Below are 23,704 nucleotides of genomic sequence, written 5' to 3' on the forward strand. Positions count from 1 at the left end.
TTTTTTTTCAAGATTACCTTCTGAACTTCTTTGGCTTTGGCAATGTTTTCACTCTTCTGTTGTAACATCTTTTCAATAGCTTGCAGGCCATTGTTAATAGTTTCTGCTTTTCTTTTCAGCACATACTGAGGAGAGTTCTGCAAGATTTCAGAGCTAACCTGCCAGAGCAAAGAGAAAGCAAGGGGAGATTACAAACACCTGCTTGTTTCTGTGCACCACCTTACCAAAAATATTCAAATTCTTTTTATGCTTCTCTTGACAAGTCACTTAAAAACAGAGGAATGGGACTACATTTGCAGTGAGAAGTGTTAWCACGAGCAGGTTCAACACCTGCATGCTGCTCACAAATTTGCTGTYATTAAAAAACACTTGTCTGAGGAAGGCAATCCCTGAGGAAACAATCTCTGAGGCACTGCAGCTCCCTGGGTGCTTTGCTTCTCCCTGCTCTCATCTCTGACACAAGCTGATCGTGCTGCATGATGGAAAGGGTCACATTCAGATTTATGCTGTAAGAAACCCAAAATGACACCTTTATGTCTGAGCTGACAGCTGGGACTTCCAAGTAACAAATAAGGGAATATGAAAGGGCATCAATGCACAGAGGATTTCTCAAAATAAACTTGGAGATTTATCACTAAAATGAAAACTTCCGAGGCCTATCAAATATGTGGAACTTAATTYCACTCTGCAGGACTCCACAGAAATGACAAATCAGTGCACTGGAGGGCCTGATTTCCTTTGGAAAGAGAAAAACTCTCAGAGCTGAAGTTAAGTAATTGCCTGAGCACAGGACTGAGCAACACAGCAGAAGCTACCAGGTTATGGTGGAGCAGAAGAGAGGGAGTGAGAAAATCCTTCCTTTTGGCCCAAACTCTTACTAAGCCCTGCTGGCTGCCAGGGTCAGCCAAGCACCAGAAAATTGTTAAATTATGGTAAATTCTTTGTATGATGCAACCCTAGGATTTATGGGGCAAATGCACACCGAACAGCTTTATACTGCCTTGATGCAAAAGATTTCTAATTTAGTAGTTATTTTCACTTGAAGCTCCTAGTACTGAAATATTTTATCCTTGGGATGAGGAACTAAGATAATTTTTAGTTAACAAAATTATCTACTAATTTCTTAATTTTATTAATATCACATACAGATTCCAACATGACCTCTCTAAAAAGTACCCACAGTGCAATGTTGTATTGATAAAATTAATCAAAATAAATATATACAGAAAGAACTGTAATAGTTCTCTGAAATACTCCCGTTTATACCACAAAATCTGTGAAGTCAGTCTGTACTTAATGCCTAAGACTGCTTGGAGAAAGGAATTCAGGCTGTAATCACTCCACACTTGACCATTAATACAATCCTGGAATATACCAGACATGAAAARTTGTCAATAATTATTGTGCCAGCTTCCAAAATAAAAGAGAATCATGTATGAGTGATATGACACAGCTGGAAATGAGAAAGCAGATCAAGCACTGACTTAATCTATTTTTTCAGGATAATAACACTGTGTCGTCAATGCTCTGGTCATTAGCAAAGCAGGATTTTAATTTCAAGACTTCTTACTGGGATAAATTTATTATTTATGACATCAAATGTACKATCTGTTTTCATTTTTTGGTTACCAGATTTAGAAGAAAGCAGAATGACATTAAAATACAACAAATTAACTCAATTCAACACACGCTGGCATCTCCGAATATACAACTGAACCGACCTCCAGTTCCACTAGGATTTTGTTTCCTAAATGCATTTAAAAAAATTCCTAGATAGACTGTGAAAAGCAAATATTATGTAGCTTCCAGGACCAGTTCTTTCACTCCAATAGGTTATGTGTGCTTTGGGATAGCCTTTTATCTAAATAAATGATATAGTAAACAACAAAAAACCCCCAAAGCATAAATACTGTTTTGCTTCCCTTCTCTCCTCCCAGTTGTTGGTTCTGAAAGGACAGTCCCATTTTGAAACATAAAGTTAACCAAATTAAACCAATAAGCTCTAGTTAATATGCTGCTAAATATTTTATGTAACATAAAATGAATGAATAATTTGATACACACTAAAAAAAWTTAAAAACTGTTTTATTAAACTTTCAAATTTTATCAAATTAACTGAGTCTTAACCCTAAAAATCAGCATTAAACATTATTATTTCTGAAATATGAGAATTGAGAGTGTTTTATTTTTAAAGTAACACAGATGAAGAAGTAACAAGGATGATAATTGTACCAGGCTAAAAGTTGACCCCAAACTCAGAGCATTACTCTATTTTCCCTTAATTTTGCTTTCAATTAAGTGTTTATATCCCTTATAGATAAAAAGCATTGCAAAAAACTGATGCAATGGGATCCAGCTATTTAAATTCCCTGCCTGCTTTTAAAGGAAGGCAACCATGTCCTSAGGGGTGGTAAAAAGAACCATGTCATGATATCCTACTACATGTGCAAATTAGATTTAAAAAAAAAAAAACATTTCAAAGTCCTTTCTTAACCCAGTTTTGAAAATATTTTCTCATTCAAGCAATGYAAACTTTACAGTCAACTTTGACTATGACCTCCCAGTTTGAGAATCAGATTGGATGGAAGACAGCATCCATATTATATTAAAACTTTATTGCTAGAGGTTCTGCCACATCCTTTTTTAATAGAAAATGAAAAGGTTATATGTAAAATATATATATATATATATATATATATATATAATATATTGTAATAAAATATGCATATATAGGTATAATGCTTACCATAAGATTATTCTCAAAAGAGACCTAAGCATGAGGAATGATTTATAGATTACAAATAGATAAATATGGAAACCACACCAACAGTTACCTTGTCTTCTAGGTCCTGCAACACTTTCTTGCAGTCCTCCAGCTGTGTTTCRATCTCTGCAGGGACTATTGTGTACATCTCAGAATACTTGATCCGAAGTTTCTCCATGATATCCTCCAGAGCTTGACTCTCTCTATCAATYACATTCTGAAGCTCCTATAAAATTAAGAATAACTTCAGCAGCTTTACCCAGTTTTTGCTGAGTGCACATGCATTTATGAGCATATAGATATATAYGTGTGTATATACACACAGAGCGTTYTGTATTTCCTACCACAATTATGGTTTGGAAAATTTGCTTTGTGATATCAAACCGAATTTGATTACCTSTGCRAGCAGATAAACTTTGAGCAATACTRRCTCATTTAATCAAACGATGCTTTTCAATCTGTAAGAATTAATTAAACCTGATCCAGCTCCGTGTCGGGAAGTGACGCACCGATGCTCATTGACAGGCACAGCCCAGGGACCATCTGAAGAGCTCCTATGATTAAATGTTAACCTTTGTGCTCTCCCTTTTGCATTTTTCCCCTTTGAAAGACGTTTAATAGCCAACGTCCATCCCTTCATTATTATAAACAACACAAAGGCCACAGAAAGCAACAGGTTTCAGGCTGAAGTGTCTGCTTTCAGGCAATTATGCAGAGCGGGCTCCTTGCAAAACAGTAGTTTCCAGTTCTGTGCAAAGAATGTAGGTTTTATGAGATAAAAGAAACTTGGACAACTGTCCCCAGCCTGTGGCCTAGAAATAAAATCTGAGCTAAGTCCTCCYGCAGAAAGAATGAAGAAATTCATTTGTTTTGAAGGTTTTCTAGAGTTTCAAGTTGGAAAGTTCTGTTAGCTCGCTTTATGGTTCCTTTCCCCGGTGCTCAGCTGTTTGAGAAACTCAACTGTTAACTCAAGTTATTGGGGAAAATGATCCAAAGCTCCTACCAGGCAATGAAAGACAYTAAAATTAACTGCCTTTGCTTTTTCAATCAGGAGTAATGGTAATCCATTAATTCATAGCCTTCACTTGGGAATCTATTCCTTCATGCAGAAGAAATATGTGAGAGACTGAGATTGATTTATTTCCTGTCATCCCACAACAGCTGGGTYTGATATTAAAAAAAAAAACAAAACAAACCCTCAAAACCATGAAACAGCTGTGTGCCTCACTGTGTCACGGAGAAGGCTGCTGCTGTCAAATGGCCCAATTAAGATTGTGCCAATATTTATGGGAGTTCACAGATTCCCTGACCTGAATTGGAAAGCATCAGTTACAACTCTTGTCTCCAAAACAAAGCACATCTCTGCTAACTGGTTTCTGTATATTATTGCATGTTCACATTTCACAGGTTATTTAGCTGGAAAGGGGATACCTGTCAAAACAAAACTGTCTCCATTTTTTTCCTAAGGGACGAGATAATAACACTTCCCCTTTTCATCTGAGTGGGTGAATTAAAACTTCTGCCACCCAGCTAAATCAGGTTTGTCATCTCAAAGTAAAATAGCTATTTCCACTCAACGGAATCCTGAGCAATTCTATAGATYTTATATAAATTAAATTTTCTTTGGAAGTAAGGGACRAAATTGCCCTGCAGATTTGGGCTCACTGGTGTTTGGACTATATAAAATGAATGAATTCTTCAATCATTTCAGCTCAATCATCTCTAAAGGAACAGGCCTGCTGTGACATACTGCTAAAAAGAAATCATTTGATGGGATTGCTGCTAACATTTGCTCATGCCATTGCTATGAGAAAAAAGAACAACGTGTAAACTCACTTCTGGTTGAGTTTTAGGTGCTCAGAGTAGCAAAGTTTGAATGTGAGGGAAAAGAGCAAGCATAAAGYACCTGCAGTAGTAAAATTTCCTTCTGGATGTAAAAAACTCAGTAAAAAAGCAGACACGAMTCTAAATTCTAATTTTATATAATTTTAAATAGAAAACCAGCCCTTTCAGACAAATCCAAGGTCTCACCACAGCAATGCTGGCTCATGGGTTTCCAGAACTTCCTGAACATGTAATAAACATTTCTCTCTTATGCTAACCCCCTATCTGCCATGGTGGTCTTTGGCTTCTGTATTTTTCCCAGCCCTTTGCCAGACTGGGAGACCCAACCAGTTTTCATACAAGACTCAGCAAAGACAGCCCAACTTTGTACTACATTTTGGTAGGCTAAAATAAATAAATATATTATAAAGTTCTACAGTTAAAAGATAATTTGATTAGATACAATTAAAAACAATTTTTTGCTCAGGATTTAAAAAGAGCTGTTACCAACCTCCAGCTGTTCTGCCTTTCCATCAGCATCCTGCAGTAACACAGATGCAGCATTCTGTAATGCATTTGTCACAGCACTTATTTCTTCAGTGACCTTGTTCCTCTCTTGAATCTCAGCTTTCACAGAATCTTTATGGTCCTGAGCCTTTTTGTACAATCTGTGGAAGATTCCCAGAAAGAATACATTGTTTTTTGACTCTACACTAAGCAAGAGCAAAGAGCATGCTTAATGCAGATATTATGTAGATATATATCCAGAACCACATTTGTCTGTAACTTAGGGTTTTTTTTCTGTAATTAAATCTATGAGTTTTATGTCACTTATTATCTCCGTTTCTTTAGTGAGTCTTCAGAAAGTGCTAAACAAAGTACATTTGGCAGACCAAATCAGACAGCAGGCATATTTAAACAGCAAACAGAGATCAGGTTCTCAGAGTCTGAAGATGCTGGCAGAGCAGATGCTGCTCACAAAGATTCCCATGTCCAAAAACAGGCCCAGAGAAGCTTGAGTACAATCATCAGTTTTTAAAAAATATTTGGGGCGAATTTTAGACATGGCACTTGCTCAGTATGATGAAAGTTGCATTGTTGCAAAAAGCACAAGGTCTGATTTTCCTAAGAGTAGAAAACCTTAAAATTTACAAGAGCTTGGAACTGGTTATTGTTCCTTCTGATTCCTAATGCATTTGAAAACAAATCACAGACCACAACTGATATGGCCAGGCTCAGATCTTCTCCCTAAATAATACACCCCCACGCTGGAGACAGCAGATGGGTGAGATGGAGCATTGGTCTGATGCAGCAGAGCATTCATCATCTTTTCATCTACATTACAGCTTTTAAATATTCTCTGATAKCCAATAAAAATCCCTGTGCTTGTAAACAGTCCTATCTCGTACCTCCAACAGAAATTCCMCACCACTTACTTTTTGCAGCGCTCCTGCATTGCCCTTATCTCACACAAGGCAGGAAGGGCAGCTTCTCCCTCAGCATTTTCGGGTGTGTTCAGGATGTTCCTGATCCGGTGAAGAAGCAAGAGCAAGAGGAGCTGTTGCTGGCTGATGTTTTCTTCAAATGAGTTCACAAAATTGAGTAACTCCACCAGTTCCTCTCTGGTGGCCTTCTCCTTCTCTTTAAGGCTTTCTGGCTGCTCTTCCTGGAGCTTGTCGAGAATTATCGTTTCTCGTTCCAGCTAAATAAACACCATGGCAAAGCATGAGATAAAGGTTTTTTCTATTCCACCACCTGAAGTTACATTATTTATTTACTGCCACAGGTGACTAAGTACAGGGAATTACACAGCCAGAACTGGAACCTCTCAAGTGTGACAAAATCTGTGTCTGAGTTTGCTTTAACAAAGCACATAACCCCATGCAGAGTTGTTCTGTGTTTAGAGTATTTGCACTGTAATTTTTGATGACCATTTTTGACCCCAGATTCAAGAAAGGGTGGGGACAACTGGTGAGCAGCAGGTGGGGAATGATGTTCTGCACTGATCTCAGCCCTTTACAGGCCATTTTACTCACAGCCCCATCTCCATCCCCCAAGCTTACAGATGCTGAGCAACTCACCTCTTCATTGATGAACTTCCATTCCTGCTTTAGCTCTTCACAGGTAATTTCCAGCCCTTTGGCTGCCTCAAGCAAACCCAGCCAGTTTTCCCACAGCACTGTTACAATCCTTGCCAGGGCCCTGTCATTTCCTCTGCGTAACCTCAGCAGCTCTCCAGAGATCTGCCTCAGCTTCACCAGATCCTCTTCAGCAGACTCCATGCTGGAGACTAAAATCTTACAGGAAAAACAAACACATAAATAAATAAAATGCTACARTCAGGAGTATTAATGAAGTATTCAGCAATATAATTAGGATCCTTGAGGAAAATGGCAATAACTCCACTGAGTTGGTAAAATAATGAGAGAATTCTGTTGGCTAAGACTGGAGAAAGATGGGGTAAATAAAACGTTTAATTTTTACAGCWGTAAGATATATTCATTTCACATGGTCTTTTAACAGGTACAGAAACATATTCTGTGGTTTTATTCATCCATAAATACAGGATAAAGAATGTCAGTGATATGGTGTACATAGCTGAACTAGTTTTGCACAAGCTTTTCTATTTCTCCAGCCTTTCTCACCTTGCTTTCTTCTACGTGCTCCAAAGCTTCTTTATAAGACATTGGAATCTTAGACAGAGATTGYCTCAGCATCTTTTCCAGTCTCCTGAGATTATCACACACTTTATCTTTGGTTTCTGTGTAGCTTTTGTGCTTTTCAAAATACCTGCATGAAACAATGAATGGATTGATTAAAATTTGTTGTTCTGTTGTTCCTCTCTCCACAATACCCAATGGAATAATTTTTTTTTTAAAAAAAACCTTAGAAATTACTAGTCTGACTGTTTGGCAAGTTATTGTCAATTAGCAGTTGTTAAACACTTCAGGTTTCACTTTTTTTTTCCACTTTTTCTATACTCTGATCTGAAGGCYCTCCAGAATTTTTCTGTACCTGAAGGAAGGAAACCACAGCCTGTGCCTTGTGGGGCTTTGCTTTCTCAAGCCATCAGAACAGGCTGTGGAAAATATGAATTAGGGACCCTCTGAATGSTATTCTAACCTCCACCAGCACGAACTGGAGAGTGCAGAAACTTAATTTCTTCTGATTCTGGCCCCCAATGACCTCAGTCAAGCCCCACATTTTGGAATACACAACAAATGACTGCWTTGTAAATTAATAGCAGTATGGTTATTGTCTGGCAGTTTTCCTTCCTTTACAACTTTCCTTCCTGAGATGAACTATAAGCATTCCTGTTGCTTCTGCTGAATTACCAGGGATTTCTGAATTTCTGTCAGAGCAGAAGCAACACTGGATTTATTTTCAGTCAMGTTTCTCACAATAAGGAACAAGATCTGTTAAAATCTCTTAAACCCACCTCTGTTCATCAGCTTCYTTTCTTTGAGCCCTCTTCCTCAACACCAAACTCTTCCCCACCAGTTCTGTTAAAGCATTTTCCAGACACRCTTTGTCTTCTGGCTTCACCAGGTTTTTCAGCTTGGAGTGCAGGGTTTCTAAGTCAGCTTTTGCAGCGTTGAACTCTTCCTCTTTCCACTGWGGAGTCTGACAGATCTCCTCTGAGCTGCAGAGCTCTGCTGCAGCAGCCTGGGCTGGAGCTTCACAGTCCTCRAGGAGCCTGGCAGCCCTCTGAAGGGCCTGGGTGTAAAGCTCTCCAGCCCTACATGCCTCCTCCAGGGCACTCTGGAAGAATTAAAAAGACACAGGAGTAATAAAGAAAGGCTGCTGTGCTCCTCTGGATCACCAGATGGTCTTAGAATTTCACCCTTGGCTGTATTTGAGAGCAGTGCTCCCAGAACTRGCCTGAGGAGGTGAGGGAGGATGTGTGGCAAACACATTTTTCTTCCTACAAAGTGACARAGCAGTGCTGCAACCCATGAATTAACTGCCCTCAGCCACAGGAATGATGTTTACCCTTCCTGAGGCCTGGCCACATTGGTCTGATTTGTGCTTTACTCTTCTTGATCATTCCCAAGTGGTAAAACTTCTCTTTATAGCAGAGACAAGGATCTTGTTTTTTTTTTTCATCGCTTTCACTATGGAAAACATTACCTAAAACCAGACCCAAGAACTGCAGGATAACTGCACCCTTCAGTCTCTCTTCAGCTGAATGTTTCAACACCACATTTTCCTTCCTCCTCTTTCCCATTCTTGTGCTAATCCCCACTGATTGATTACAATCAAACYGAACACAACTTCCTTTGTATCCTCAGTTCCCATCATGATTCCCATCCTATCCACCAATRCAGAGATGMYCACRGGCCAATTCARCTGTTAGAGTAAATGAGGAKGTGAGTCATGAAAATAAAAATGTCWCAGTCACAAGCAYCTAATMTCATTATTGGTGAAAAAACATTTCTCAATCCTTCATTTTCATTAAATATACTTACAACACGGGCAGCAATGTCTGCCTTCAGTTGTGCTTCCTGCCCTTGCAGTGTCTCTAACTTTGTTTCTATAGCAGCAGCAGCAGATTTTTCTTCTTGGTTTTCCCTCTCCTTTTCCAAGATACATTTAAGAGCAGAAAACTTGGCTTCCATCATATTCTGAATTGCTTCCCATCGCAGCTTTTCATCCTGCATTGTATTTATGTCTACAATGAGTGGATGCTGGAGCTCTGACTGAATATGCTTTATGATGTGGAATATATTTTCTGCTTCATTCTGGCTACCTTCCTTGTTTACACTCTGCAGCCCAGAGACCAAGTTTTGAAGAAACTGATTTAATTCCTCAACGTTTTTCTCCAGGCTCTTTATTTCTTTCCTCTTAGATTCTTTGAATGATGCATCAAAGAGCTCATTTTTGTTTATTTGATTTGCTGCCTCCTGGGTTAGGTACAAGATTTGTTGAACTGCCTGCAATAGAATCTGTGCAGATATGACATTCTCAGCAGGAGAAGAGCTGCAGTTATCATTTAGGATGTTAGCTTCTTTTCTTACAGTGGATGTCACAGTCTGGATTTCATTTAGCAACACTTGAATCTTATCCCATTCCCTAACAATATTTTCCAAGTGTATTATATTCCCTTTGATTTTATTTTTAATTTTAGAAAATTTAGTCTGCAATTCATCCAGTTGCAGTGAGTCCCACTTCAGACCTACACATTCAAATATCTCCTTGTACTTCACTACTTGTGACAAATTCGACTGAAAAGCTAACACTTTTTCTTTCAGTGCCTTGCATTTGTCTTTCAATCCCTGCTTGGCATCTCCTAGTTCATCACCTTTCAGGATCATTTCAGCATCCTGTAGATCATTAAGATCCTGCTGCAACAAAGCTATTCTTTCAGCAAACTCCCTGGAGACAGCTGCCTTTTTTTCTACTTCATGAAGTTTACTCTGAATTTGCCTCTGTGTYTTCCTCGCTCTATTCTTCAGACCCCTTAACTGATCAATCAAGAATAGCTGTTCAGACAGGCTCAGCTCCCCAGTTGTGACCTGACTTTCCTTGCAGTGGGATGAGATAAGCCCTTCTATTTCCTGGACATCCTTCAGCATCTCCTCCAGAATGGTTTGCTGGCTCAATAACTCTGAGCCTGTGCAGGTTTGGTTGGGGTCAGGCCTGGCCATCAGCTCAGCTCTGCGGAGCTGAGAGTGAACTTTTTCGATTTCTGCYGTGAGCCTTTGCCTCTCCTCCAGCTGGAGCTCCAAGTGCTGCAACCTCTGAGCTGATTTTAAAACGAGAGCCTTGTATGAATTTTTCAGTGTCTGTAAAAGGAAGGTCATGTCAGAGAGCTCCTCTGGCTCCAAGCTGGGAAGGATGTGCTGGAGCCCAGAATCCAGGGATACAATCACAGGCTCYCTGTTTAGGACATCTGTGTTCATAAGCTGACAGTTTCTGATCTGTGATTTGACATCACTGGGGAAAAGTGCTGCTTTCTGATCAAGGTGGGACAGTGAGTCTTTGACCCATGAAATGTTTTCTTTCAGCCTCTTCATCATTTCATGTTTCATGAGAGCAGGACCAGTGACCTGAGTATCCTCTTGAGAAGTTTGCTGTGCTGACAGTGTTTCCAATTTGCTCTGCAAATCCTGTAAAGAGCTCTCCAAAGCCACCTTCTCTTGATCACTCCAAATTCTTTTCATCTGCAGCTCAATCCTTCTTTTTAACAGACAAAGACCATGTTTAATGTCCTGCAGCTCCGTGGTCCARATCAGAGGGTCTTTGGCTTTTCCTRCAGCTGATGAATGTAAYTCTRCCTGTAAATACTGCTCTTGTATCAGCCTCTGAATATCCCGTGCTTTATTCATCAGCACGTTAAATTCATCAATTTCTGCCACAACCTGATCGTGTTTCTTTTGCACTGCTTGTTCCATGTGCTGCCACCAGTGCTCCAGCTGCCTCATTTGGCTTTCTGTCAACACTTTATCCATGCACGTCAAATGCTGAGATAAAACTTCTTGCTGACTTTGSAGCTGGTTTAAGACATCTCTTTCTTTTCTTAAGGACTCTATGCAAGCCTTAATTTTCTCCAGAAGAACTGTGTTGTTCATAGGACCCCTGCCAAAGATATGAGGAGTGTTTAAAAGAAATAAATTCTTCTTACACATAAATGTTTTTAAAAACTAATTTCACTGTTTAGAGTATGATTCACTAACTTTATTCATTTTAATCACATGTATCTCTCAATGGGCCCTTACGAATTCCCTAACCACCCTTGCAGTATCATTTCTTTCTTATCCATAGAGCATTCACCATTCAGATATCTCTGCAGAAATTATATGTTCCACTGTATATTCTCTAAAAYTACAGTATATACTAATACAGAATGTAGCCCTCATTTTAAAAATCAATGGGAGTCTTACATCAGCTCTAAGTGAATTAACAGTATTTTATAGTAATTTCTGGTTGACAATGAAGAAAAAMACTGGTTATTAAAAAAAATTCAGAAATTTCTATTCACGCAAGACAAACTCTTCGAAATAAATCTTTTATTACCAGGAGTATTTTTAAATACCCATCTAAAATACATTTAGAGCTAGACTTTTATTCTAATTTTTCAATCTCTTTGGGKTAAATTAACAATTTCATAAATTTTAGAGATTTTCGAATTATTTTGATACGTTTCTGTGACAAACTAGTGCTGAGTTTTGAAGACTAATTCACGAAACAGTAAATATTTTGTGTGTGTTGTTTACCTCTGAATTGGTAGCGGAGACCTACTTATTGCCAGGAATTCTTCCTATTAAATAAGGTTAGTTTTAAGAATAAAGAGATATTTCATTCAGAAAAAAAAATTTGAATTAGTGCGTTCTTAAGGAAAAAATAATAAATTAATATTTCACATCTGCCACATGTAAAAAAAAATATTTTAAGATGAATTTTTTTTAGGTTTTTAGCCCAGCAACTGTTTTTTAAATTTTGCCTAAAGAATAAAGACAGTAGATGTTGCTCAGGAATAGCAGAAAACCACCAGAAATGCTTCTGCTTAACTCTGTTCACAAATTAACAAATCTCTAAGACTTCTCTTGAAGTGGACATAACTCCATATTGTTGTCTGAGCAGTACTGAAGCACAGCACCAAATTCAGCGTAGGGCCATATTTGTCCTGGAATCTCGTGACCAAACCCTTCCACCATACTCACATTTTTATGTTATCTTTTTCAGTGGACAGATTTTTCATTGAGGACCGTGCAGCAGAAAGGTTTTTCTGGTACTCATTAATTAAACAGCACTGCTGTTGCTTCACTGCCTGAAGAGTTTCCAGTTCCTGGAGCAGCCTGTCCCAGCAGGGCAGCACAGGCTCCTCTCTGTTTGATCCTGTTCCATTGGGAATTGCTTCCTCACTGTGGCACTGAGACTTTGCTTTCCACGTTTCCAGCTCTGCTTTTAAATTCTACAACSAAGCCCAGCACAGAGAGAGAGAGGGGATTAAAGATGATCTTTAAAGGCTTTAAGCTTTTCACAAGAAATATTGGTTTAAATACTGATTTGCCCACAAATATATTCCTGCTCAACCATGAGCAAAGGAGAACGTCATGGAAGCACACATGGAATTCTAGGTGCATCTGCCACTGAAACCAGCAGATTCACATGGACATTCATCAAAGCACAGAGTTTGCAGACAAACTGACTAATCATGCATGCAGTTAAAACTCAGATAAGACCAYGGGCAACAATTTTTGGTTTGCCCGAATGAATCACAATCCTGCAAGTGTATCGCCACATTAACAATGAGGAATGGCTCTGCAGTTTCCATACCTCCAGCTCTTTTAGTTGCTCATTTATAAGCACCATATCCAGTTCAGCCACTTCATTTTTCAGCTCATTGACCTTTTGTTCCTCTTCAAAATATTCAGTGTTTGCTTGCACTCCAGGAAATAGTTCCTTCTGGACAAGCACTTCTGCACCTGTGTCCTACAACACAAAACAAGGTTCTTATTTCTGAAGGACCCTAAACCAGCAGGTTTTCTGAATGCAGCACTTTGCTTCACACGTTTAAGCCATGCCTAAATCCTGCTGTGGTTTTTCCAACAGCCTCTGTGGATCCAGCAGGACCCAGAAAGTGGAAATTCCATCACTGTCCCCCACCCCTGCAGTCATCCTGGCCTGCCAGCACTGCTCAGATAGCTTGAAATCTCTGCCCTTCATTTTAAGTGAAGCTCTGACATCCTCACCCTCAAATCACATCCTCCCWGAACCCACCTCTGCTACTGATAAATTCACACGTCTGTCATGTCTTCTCCCTCTCTTCCTCCATGGAACTTTACCCTCTCTTCACACMCACATTCCTTCTGCTCAGCAGCTGCCTTGACAATACTGCTGTGTCCCTCCCCAGGACACTCTTGAGCTCTTCTTCACAGGGCAGCTCATGCATGAAGCAGCCTGGCTGTGACACARAGTGCCACCAAAATCCAGTAAGATGAGAGCAGTAGGGAGTCATGTCTCAATCAGGGTGGGGAGGAAGGGATTAGGAGGTTCCAGAGCAGTCCCTGCCTCTGATTCCCACAGCAGAAGGACAAGGCACTTGGGCTGGGGCCAGGTTTMACATCACCTTCAGCTATTGCAGACAGCATCATGAATTAAATTTGTCAGGCTAGTTGGGTCACTTGATGATACCTTAAAAAACTTTATGCATTTTCCTTCTCTCAGTACCTGTTTGTATCTGGTGATCTGTTCCATCTATAAACTTCATACAAGTGAATGTATAAAAATATACAAATACACAGTGTGAGCTTCTCCATGGCACTACCAACCAAAATCAGCAACAGTAAAAAAACTCTTATTTGATAAACCTAAAGTATTGCTACTTTAGATACTGTTTTACTAGAAACAGTTATCCCTGCAGCCATATTTCACTTGTAAGCTGTCGTTGTCATCTGTCTCTCTGTGGGTCATGAGCTATGCAAAACACACCTGCTTCTGAGTGTGGAAAACAGCCCATAGTAAACATTATCAGACAAGAATAATTCTATTTATTTGAACTCTTGGTTATTTTCAGTCAAAACTGAAGAGGCCACTCATGAAGCAGCCAGTCAGAGAACTTTTCAATTTCTCTGTGTACATGTCCATAATAGTTGTATCAATTCAGACATGAGATTTAATCTTGAGAGACTTTGGAATGCCATAGAGCTCAAGTAGGCATTAAAACTCAGTTAAGCTATTGCACATAAGAGAGGAAATCCACTTTACCAGATTGAAATACCAACACATCAAAAGACACAGAAAAGTGTCCTGACTTTTAGAAAAACCTTTCTGTGTACTTGTTATGCTTGTTTGTGTGATGTTCTCATTTCACACTCTGGCACTGCCTTCCCTGAATACAGACAGGGGWGKCWGMACCTCAAATTCTGTGTCCAGTTTTTGGGGTCCTCACTACATCAGACAATGAGGGRCTGGAGAATGTCCAGAGAATGGAAAGAGCTGGGAAAGGTCTGGAGTGCCAGTCTRATAAAGGAGCAGCTGAAGGGGCTCAGCCTGGAGAAAAGGAGGCTCAGRGAAGACCTCATTCTCCATAATTCCCTGACAGGAGGGKGCAGCCAGGTGGGATTGGTCCCTTTTCCCAGGTAACAAGKGACAGAAGAGGAGGAAATGGCCTCAAGCTGTGGCAGTGGAGGTTTAGATTAGATTTTGGGAAAGATTTCTTCACTGAAAGGGTGGTCAGGCACTGGAACAGGTTGCCCAGGGCAGYGGTGGGGTCACCAYCCCTGRAGGGATTTAAAAGATGTGTAGATGTGGCRCCTGGCATAACTTCCTTACTCTTAAAGAAGAGTAAACTTAGTAATTTAGTGGTGTATCTTGAAATTAATTCAGCTTGAATCCCTTCTGCTTTCTCTACTTTATTTCTTTTCTTATGCTGGATCACCCTTGGATTTCTGTTTTCTGATCTGCCTGTCTCACGATGGCAAAACTATCACAATTATAGTAACAGGGAAAGAAGTTTGTATCAATTAACAACTCAAAGAGAAACTCTAAGTATCATAAAGACTGATTATGATGGCTCTAAAAACCAGAGTGAACTCTCTTTTGAACAGATCCACTGGAAATTATGATTTGTGGCAAGCACTTCTTGGACATATATACACAATGGTCTCCATTTTGATGCAATTGTCTCTTCTTCTAAAAGAACTTCAGCTGATGCCCACAAAAAAATTAAACAACTGGCAAATTTCACTTGAAATAACAGACTGTGGGTTACCTCAAGTGCAGAAATTGGGGTATTAGATCCCAGGCCATCTTTCTCAGCTGCTGCAGATTCCAGGACTTGACCTTTCTGGCAGACCTTCTGTTGAACCTGCCCCACATCTTCTCTATCTGACTGATTCTTGACATCGCTAGGCTTCTCCTTTTGGTGTAAGAAAAACAAAAGAAACCAGTAATCAAAAAGCTCTAATCAAACCTGCTGAGTAGTAATTACAGTGCTTGAGATGAGAAAGTTATGAAACCTGTAATTATAGGTAGGTGAGGAAAACCATAATTACATCTTATAATTTACTGTGGGCAAGGTTATAGCAAAGGAAAACACTTACAAGGAGCAATGCTGTAATTTTGTTATAAAGTTTTAGAAAAATTGCAAGTGTTYATACTTTGACCTATGCTGTTTGTGTATCGTTATTCCAAGCAGGGACCTGGAATTGTGTTCTCCTGGACACAGTCTTGAACGCATTTTTTAACAGGATTAGAATTTTCCTGAGCGTTTAACTAGTAGACAGAGAGCCTGTGGTTAGACACCCAGCAGTCAGCAGGCAGGATAATCCCATGGTAACATGGAGATTTCCTTGGATGTAGGTTTCAGCATCTCTCAGTTTGCCACAACTGAAATTCTGAGAAAATCCTCAGAGAGGGGATGACAGCAACGAGACCCCTGTCACTGTTTTAACCTCCAGCAGGAACTCAGCCTCTTCCCACTCATTATGGCTCCAGCCCCTAAACACTGCTCTGGTGTCAAAATTCCCCTTGTACCAGGGTGCCCCACACAGGGCACAGCATTTCAAMTGCAGCCTCACACATGCAAAGCAAATATGTAAATAAGAAATTCATATAAATGACAGCAAGCCAAGCACAACAACAGCAATCAGGYGAAATGGTCAGGAGATTTCACAACACATCTAGGTGATTGGGATGCAATGTCCCTTGGAATGAGACAGCCTCAGCAAACCACTAATGAAAAAAAACCTCCCCCTATACCAATTTTAAATGTACAGGAAAGGTTAAGCAAATTACCACATACTAAGTACATAACACATAGACAAAATTAATCCAGTGTAAACTGGAGGCTTTTCTTATTCATTGGTAGTATCATCCCCACTGCAACTAAACTGGATAAATATACTCCCAAATTCAATGAATCTGTGCAATTTCATATCCAGTTACCTGTGCCGGAAGTGTTTTCTTTCTAGATTCATCACCTTCAATACCAACACCATCCTGATGTTTTTCCAATTCTGCTTCACCCCGCAGAACTGCACTGTCCAGAACATCCTCTTGGACCCTGGCATGTTTGTCCATAACTGGGCTCTCCTCATCAGCCTCCCCCTGATTTGGAAAATGCAAAATGTTTACAATCAGTAAAAGTCACAATACAAAATTTAAATCTGCTAAGAAACTTTCCACTCCACAGTCTGTCTTCCCCATCTTCAGTTTAGCTCAATGAATGAAGGAAAAGGCTGAGGTAACCCAAATCCAGAGAGTTGGAAACCTCTCCTTAGTTCTGTTTGCCATATTGGGACCTTAACCACTCTGAAAGTTTCAGGACAGGGTAAGCAGGAATAAAGTGCTCACATGATTTTTAACATGGTGAAAGAAGTTTCTGATTAGACACGTTTGGTAACTATTGATCTTGCACCTTCTCCAGAAATCCCAGTATGACAGCTTCCACTGTGATATTCTGATGGTCATCTCTCCCAGATACTCTTCTTGCTCCATAGTCAGGTCAATGAGGGAGTAACCCCAAATCATTCCCTCAGCTTTGCACACATTTACATTTACATATTTACAAGTCATTTACAGTGTCAGCATCCTGAGGTCTCATAAACATCATCAATTCCAGGTAAGTGACCTCTCATTACTGCAGTGATGAAACCTGTTAAATCCTCCTTCCTGGAAGTGYTCAAGGCCAGGCTGGATGGGGCTTTGAGCAACCTGGTCTGGTGGGAGGTGTCCCTGCCCACGGCAGTGGGGTTGGAACAAGATGATTTTTAATGTCCCTTGCAACCCAAATMATTTAGTGATTCTGTGATTTTATTTTCCATCAGGGACAAAACAGGTCTAAGTCCTGTTTGCAGAGACCATCACTTTGATCTCTTTCACTCTTCACATGAGCAAGGATGARGGGATGATTTGGAGAAAACATAATTTATCATTCCTTTCATCAGATAAGGAAAATATATCTCTGCAAGATAACAAATATTAAAGAAATATATGGATTTCTAATGAACATAGACACACATACACACAAATACATAAACGTTATTAAAACACTTGTCAGGTACCTGAACAGCCTGTCCCAATCTGTCCTTGCTGTGGTGGATATCCTGCAATGGGCTGTCTGACAATACCCTGCTTTCCTCCAAAGCTGGAGCACTCTGCTTCTCTTTCTCTGACATATTTCCATTTACATCTTGACTCTAAGAGAAATGACAGAAAACTGTTTGTGTTACCATAAACATTGATTTAACACTCAATCTCTGAATGGTAAAAATTATCCTCTCTGAAAACAACCAGGACAAACACTGTGCTGCAGTTCTAAACAAGCTCCACTGATTTAAGRGAAGTTTTCAGAGCTCTTTGCCAGAGGTGCATCTGCAATTTCCCCACCTTCTCCCCATATCCTGACCAAGGATTCTCTTGCCACTAATTAGAGCAGGTAAGTTGTATCTTTTTGGGCTGTATTTAAATGGAAAACTGCTATTAAAATGGATGAAACACTAGAGATTTATACGCTTGTATTGACAGGAGGCTAAATTTCAGTTCAATTAAGGATGCCATGCACGCAAGACATTCGAGAGAGATTCCCCTTTAGCCAGTTTTCAATTGTTACCATCAACAAATAAACTCACATCATGCATTTCCAAAGGCTCCTCCACTGCTGTGGGGGTCTCCTCTGCAGAGATTCGAGTATCAGAGGTGAYCTGTGTCTCTCTCTTCAGCATTGCATCTGCCTTTTCTTCCTTTTGTATTTCATTACCAAACTCATCTTTTAACTCAAGGGCTTCAATGGAAATGTTTTCCTTCTTTTGCTTGACATTTTCAAGTCTTTCTTCCAGACTTTTGTGTTCAYTCTGAAGTGTTTCAATCTCATCCTTAATAAATTCCCGTTCTGGTGAAGAGGTGTTTTGTTTAACAGTTTCTGCTAAAACCAAACTTTTCCTCACRGTGTCTTCACATCGACTAAGAGGTCCCTGTTGTTCCTTTAAACATGAAGAAAACATTTTATTTGAAAAGTATCTTCACTCAATACACCTGACGTTAAGATCTAAAGTCAATCCCTAAAATAATAAATACTTGTTGTGAACCACAAACTGTGCTGAAAGGTACACACAGACCTATTTGCTGCAGAAAGYCAAATTCTAAACCATTAATTTTGTCAGCCTTTTTCATGCACAGAGAACACCTGAAGCTATGAGCACTACAGTGAAAAAATAATCCCACAGCACACCGGGTGGGACACGATGGTCCTTCTACATCCTGAACAGGTAATCCCCCCTGCCTTCTCTCCTATTCCCTATTCCTTCTTAGAGGTAACACAAATTCTGAAGGACAGGAATTGCAGTGACCCATATATGAGCTATGGTTTCAGCTTCCAGTAGCTCTCCATGCTCACAGCTACAAGACTKGTTTCCATTCTGCCAGAGAGCAAAAGAATGTTTACTGATGCATGAAGGACACTTCTTGAAACTGAACTGGGCCCACTGACATTTTTCCTGAAGTTTTTCACACTTGCTAAATTAAAAAATACTTACTAATACCAAATTTAATAATCTCTTCCCTCATCATGCCCAGAGAGTTAAAAACCAAAAATCCCAACCAACCAAACTGAAGAATCCTGTRTGTTTGAGCTAGGACAATTCTCCTGAACTTTCAGCCAACAGTAAAGGTCCCCTCAGCACATTAAGAGTGGTTTAAGTCTGACAATTATCTCAATAAAAGGAACATCATACTTGTTATTTCACAAAGGTTTCSTAGCTTTTCAGTTTGACACCATGAGCAGCTCTCTTTTACAAATGTGATGGTCTCCACGATGCAGAAACCACAACATACCTGTGATTTCAGCTGGTTTTGCTCAGCTGATGGCTGTTCTACTGCTGGACCATCACACTCAGCAAGCTCCTCAGAGACAGTTTTCAGCTCAGTGCTCAGGCCTCTTACCACACCCTGAACCTCCCAGTGCTCTTGAACAGGGCTTTCTGATGTCTGCACGATGGTCTGGAAACCAAGGAGTTTCTAGGATTAGTCCACCATTATCTCAGACCAACTTWATCATCCACAGACTGTTACAGCTTYTCCAGGACCTCACCAGCACTAYAAACTTGCTTGTTTCCCATAAAATATCTGGCTAACCACAGGTTAACCTCAAAACCATCCTGCTCTCTTCCCACCACATCATGGAATTCATCATGAACAAAATTTTTACTAGTAGTGGAAGCGGAAGGGTTGGCATTTCATAGGAATAGACTTCTAAAAAAGGATGTTTTCTCTTAAAATGGGTGGAACATTAGAGGCAGAATGCCACACAGGGTRCAAATGCAATCTGCACTACATTGGRTGAAACCAARAAAAARCAAGATGCTGGAAAAGAACCTTTCAGACATTTTCCAAATGCATGCTTCCAAAAGGAAGAAGACATACTGTGGCTTGAAGAATGTAAGAACAAATGCTTCATATTGTAGCTATTCAAATCTCTTTGTACAGGTACAAAATGTTCTTCATAYTTACTTTGGTCTCATTGTTTCAACATTTATGCCTCAAAGGGGGAGGAATTCCCTGCTCTTTTTCAGATGAACTTCCTCCACTCCCAGCTTTCCCCATAAATGACACCACAGCTGGACAGTGAGAACAGCAACCAACAGGAAAGGAAAGAGAGTGAGGTCCCAACCTGGAGCTGGCTGAGCAGATTTTCRTGTTGCTGCTTCAATTCCGACCATTCCGCCTCTGTGAAGCAGGGATCGATGGTGTGACCCTGTAAATGCTCTCTCTGGCTTTTCAATTTGCTAAACTGGGAAGTTAAATCTTCTGTTTTCTGCAGGAGGTCAGCATAGTTTGCCAGCTGAGCTTGCTTCTCCTCCAAACCAGGCTGAAGRGCAAAGATCTCGTGCTGCTGTTTCTCCAGCTCCATCAGAGCCCGTCTCAGATCTTCTTTGCTTTGTTCATATTGCTCCCTGTTGCACTGTAGTTGCTCTTGAGGGCTAAGAAAAAAAAAAACTGTGTTTAATAATATTAAAAAACCAAATGTATTGATTACCTAGAAAATGTCAAAGTGTGAACGAGTCAACCATTACAATGAAATTGAGTGTACTGAATACTTTTTTGTCCAGGTTTTAAATTACTGATCAGATTGGAATTTTCAAGGTGATGAAAAACACTGAAGTTATTGCAGATGAGCTGGACTTGAATGCAGGACAAAGGCCTAACCCTCTTACACCTTTACCTATAAACCCACAGTTTCTAGCATCTGAAATGTGGTGTTCATCCTCTATATTTTTCTGCTTTTCATTGCAGCAAAAAATCTYTTTAAAAATCTACAATATGGCTATGAATCCACTTTCCTTGAATTCCCATTACAGCTCTCTTGAAAAGGAACATTCCGTAGAAGATCCTCCCCCACCCTAACTAAATATGATTTGTGTTTTAGAGATACAGRCAACCAAACCAGCATATTCAATTTGGGGTATGTTAGTACAGTCCAGTGATTGCTTTCCTGACCTTGACATTGGATTTCTGTTTATGTTTATGASCATGCATGCTGATCTGCTGCAGGTGAACAGGCTGCATTTGTCCACAGGAAGTATGCAATGAGACAGAAGTAACATTTGTACGTTCACACTTAGCAATGGAGCTCAGATTATCTTCCAGATGGAACTCAAATGCCAACATTCAAAAATATGATCCCACACAAACAAATCCAAATAAATAGTYTGGATCTAATTCTGTAAAGTACAGCAGGATAATCGAGGACAAAAGCAAAGCTTAACTGTTTTGGGTTTTTCCCTTCAAGATTGGTATTTTTTGGCAAATTAAGGAAGCACAGCCTTGCACATGTGAAGTGCTCTTGCATCAAGTTCTTTGTTGCAGCTTCTCACTGCTGCTGCTCCTGTGCTGCATCTGCTGCTCACAAGACTGATCCTGCAAGGTGCTGAGCATCTCTTCAGACATGCAGAGCACCTCCTCTCTTGTCATCAATACAGTGTGAAGAGGATGCTCTGCATGTGCCAATGCGCCGCCCTCCTGAGCCTCTTGTGTTTTCACTGTGAGCTCAATAAKAACTGAAGGCAACAGAAGATGCTCTGGATATTCATGGCCAAGCCAGAAAGTATGTTTGGCTATTCCCCACCTGATCATTCAGACCAAACTGTCACCTGTCCCCGCACAACTCTGCAGAAATACAAGTATTTCTGTAGGTATCTCGTTCTGCTCCCAAAGAACCGAAATTCAGTGGAACTGGAGCAGGAAGAAGAGAAAAAAGTCAATATAGCAGCAAGCAATCTCTACTGCCTCCAGGCAAATYCCACATTACCTGCTGTATTCAGTGGCCAGCTGACAGATGTTTTCCCACTTTTTCTGGAGCTCAGAAATAGTCTGCTGAACCTCTGGCTTCTCATTTTTCTCATTTCTCAATATTGTTTCTCCTAGAGCAATYATGCTCTGCATTTTGGCCTCACCTTCATCTCTGAGAGCTGTGATTTCCTGTGTTAAACAAGAGGAAAAAGCAGGATATATACAACTGGTTACAAAATAAAGGGTATTACCACTATTTTTTCAAATTTTCCACACTGCTGTTGAAGACAACACAAGTCTTCTTCCAATATCCTACACAATTGACACATAAACAGATCATGTAATTTTGAAAGTCTGGGATAATTAAGCTGATTTATTATTTATTCTCTATTAGMAAGACCCATATAATGCTGACAAATTTTAAAAAAATGCTCAAATAACAAAACTACAGGCCATGAGCAATGACAGCATCTTTCAGGAGGTTCTGACTCARTCAAGCATTCCGCTGGTATTAGCTTGAGCTGGGAGGTGAAAAYAGTGAAAAAGGAATATATTTAACACATTACCTTTATCTGATTAATCCTTTCCTCTGATGGCAACTCACTTTCTTGTGAACTCATTTTATCAAGAGCCTCCTGAAGCTTTTTGATCCAGCAAGAAACATCCTGGGCAAGGTCTTCAAAATTCTGTTCTTCCACTGGATGTTTCTCAACATTCCCTGCCATTTCACTCACGTGTGTTATCAGTGCATGGTACCTACTAATGAGATTATTGGCTTCTGAAAGGGTTTCATATTCTGTCAGCCCAGCCTCCCTCAAGGAATTTGCTAGCTGAGCCAGGGATTCAAAAGGTTTCCTGAAAAACAAACAAAAAAAAAAATTAATCAACATCTATTTGTTGTAACAACATGGATCAATCTTGCTTAGAAGACAGTTCTTAGACAAAGACCAAAAAAAAACCCCCGTACCTCTGCATTAATAGTGTTTTATAGATGTYTTCAAGTTCTGTATCATCTTTATTSATCTCTTTTACTTTTTCCTCCTGAGCAGAGAGCCATTCTTCCAAGGCCATGCTGCTTTCTTCAAGGCTAAAGGAGGTATAAATACAGACTCAGGTCAAAATAAGAGGCATTACATGGCTAAAATCTGCTGACAGAAGTGCTTTGCTGAAAAAGCAACATATATATAGTGTCTGATCAAGCAAAATTTTAAACATGAGCTTAATTTTAACTAYTTCAGTTCATGTCACTGAAATTGTCCATAGTTTCCATGCAGGTCTGCTATGAAACTGATTAAAAAAACCACATGAAACAAAACACTTGATTAAAATATCATCTTTTAAAAATGAATCATTTTATACCACTCGTGATCAAATGTCAAAAACAAGATTAATTCCCTACCTACTGAGCTGCTGGAGGCAGGCCCCAAGCTGCTTTTCCCGTTTCTGACATTTGGAGATCAACCTCTGTAGCTCTGCCTCTTGATCTCTCACACGGCTGGTGAGGTGGTTAATGCTTGCTTTGGGCAAGTAAGGCTTCACTTTATTCAATAAAGCTTTAACCTCTTGGATGTCTCTATCTCTGCCTTCAGATGTTAGGAATTGCTGAAAAAGTGCACAAACACAAGATGCATCTGTCAAATTTGCTGTGGTGTAATAGRTATTTATGTTACAAGAGCTTTACAGCTCCTGTTATCCCCACCAGTATTTTTTCCCAGCAGCACCAGTTCATGAAATGGAATGTATGTTAATTCACAGTTTGCTGACTATTCCACATGTAAATGGAAAAGCTGCTGTTTGTAAAATGAGGAGAAAGTGGAGCTAATAACTCGTTTTCTCTGCAGTGCTGGCACACACAGAAACAGGCAAGCAGCCTCCAGATCCAAC

General features: G+C 39.8%; 1 protein-coding gene across 3 annotated transcripts in view; it reads right to left on the reverse strand.

The window, feature by feature from the left end:
- Window positions 1-23,704, reverse strand: part of SYNE2 (spectrin repeat containing nuclear envelope protein 2) — a 155,224-nt gene that overhangs the window by 87,409 nt on the left and 44,111 nt on the right. For all 3 annotated transcript variants that reach the window (XM_057383782.1, XM_057383781.1, XM_057383783.1), the window contains exons 37-56: window positions 23,220-23,422; window positions 22,788-22,907; window positions 22,387-22,675; window positions 21,840-22,009; window positions 20,202-20,511; window positions 19,367-19,531; window positions 18,166-18,516; window positions 17,599-17,733; window positions 16,481-16,642; window positions 15,306-15,452; window positions 12,869-13,024; window positions 12,253-12,503; window positions 9,058-11,167; window positions 8,028-8,350; window positions 7,234-7,378; window positions 6,670-6,885; window positions 6,025-6,290; window positions 5,100-5,256; window positions 2,835-2,990; window positions 18-158 (exon numbers count right to left, since the gene is read on the reverse strand). In XM_057383782.1, coding sequence (XP_057239765.1) covers window positions 18-158; window positions 2,835-2,990; window positions 5,100-5,256; window positions 6,025-6,290; window positions 6,670-6,885; window positions 7,234-7,378; window positions 8,028-8,350; window positions 9,058-11,167; window positions 12,253-12,503; window positions 12,869-13,024; window positions 15,306-15,452; window positions 16,481-16,642; window positions 17,599-17,733; window positions 18,166-18,516; window positions 19,367-19,531; window positions 20,202-20,511; window positions 21,840-22,009; window positions 22,387-22,675; window positions 22,788-22,907; window positions 23,220-23,422 — 5,973 coding nt within the window. The remainder of the gene's footprint in view (window positions 1-17; window positions 159-2,834; window positions 2,991-5,099; window positions 5,257-6,024; window positions 6,291-6,669; window positions 6,886-7,233; window positions 7,379-8,027; window positions 8,351-9,057; window positions 11,168-12,252; window positions 12,504-12,868; window positions 13,025-15,305; window positions 15,453-16,480; window positions 16,643-17,598; window positions 17,734-18,165; window positions 18,517-19,366; window positions 19,532-20,201; window positions 20,512-21,839; window positions 22,010-22,386; window positions 22,676-22,787; window positions 22,908-23,219; window positions 23,423-23,704) is intronic.

The sequence above is a fragment of the Malurus melanocephalus genome, unplaced genomic scaffold (assembly GCF_030028575.1).
Source record: "Malurus melanocephalus ecotype Western Australia unplaced genomic scaffold, MMel_1.1 scaffold_659, whole genome shotgun sequence".
NCBI classification, from domain to species: domain Eukaryota; kingdom Metazoa; phylum Chordata; class Aves; order Passeriformes; family Maluridae; genus Malurus; species Malurus melanocephalus.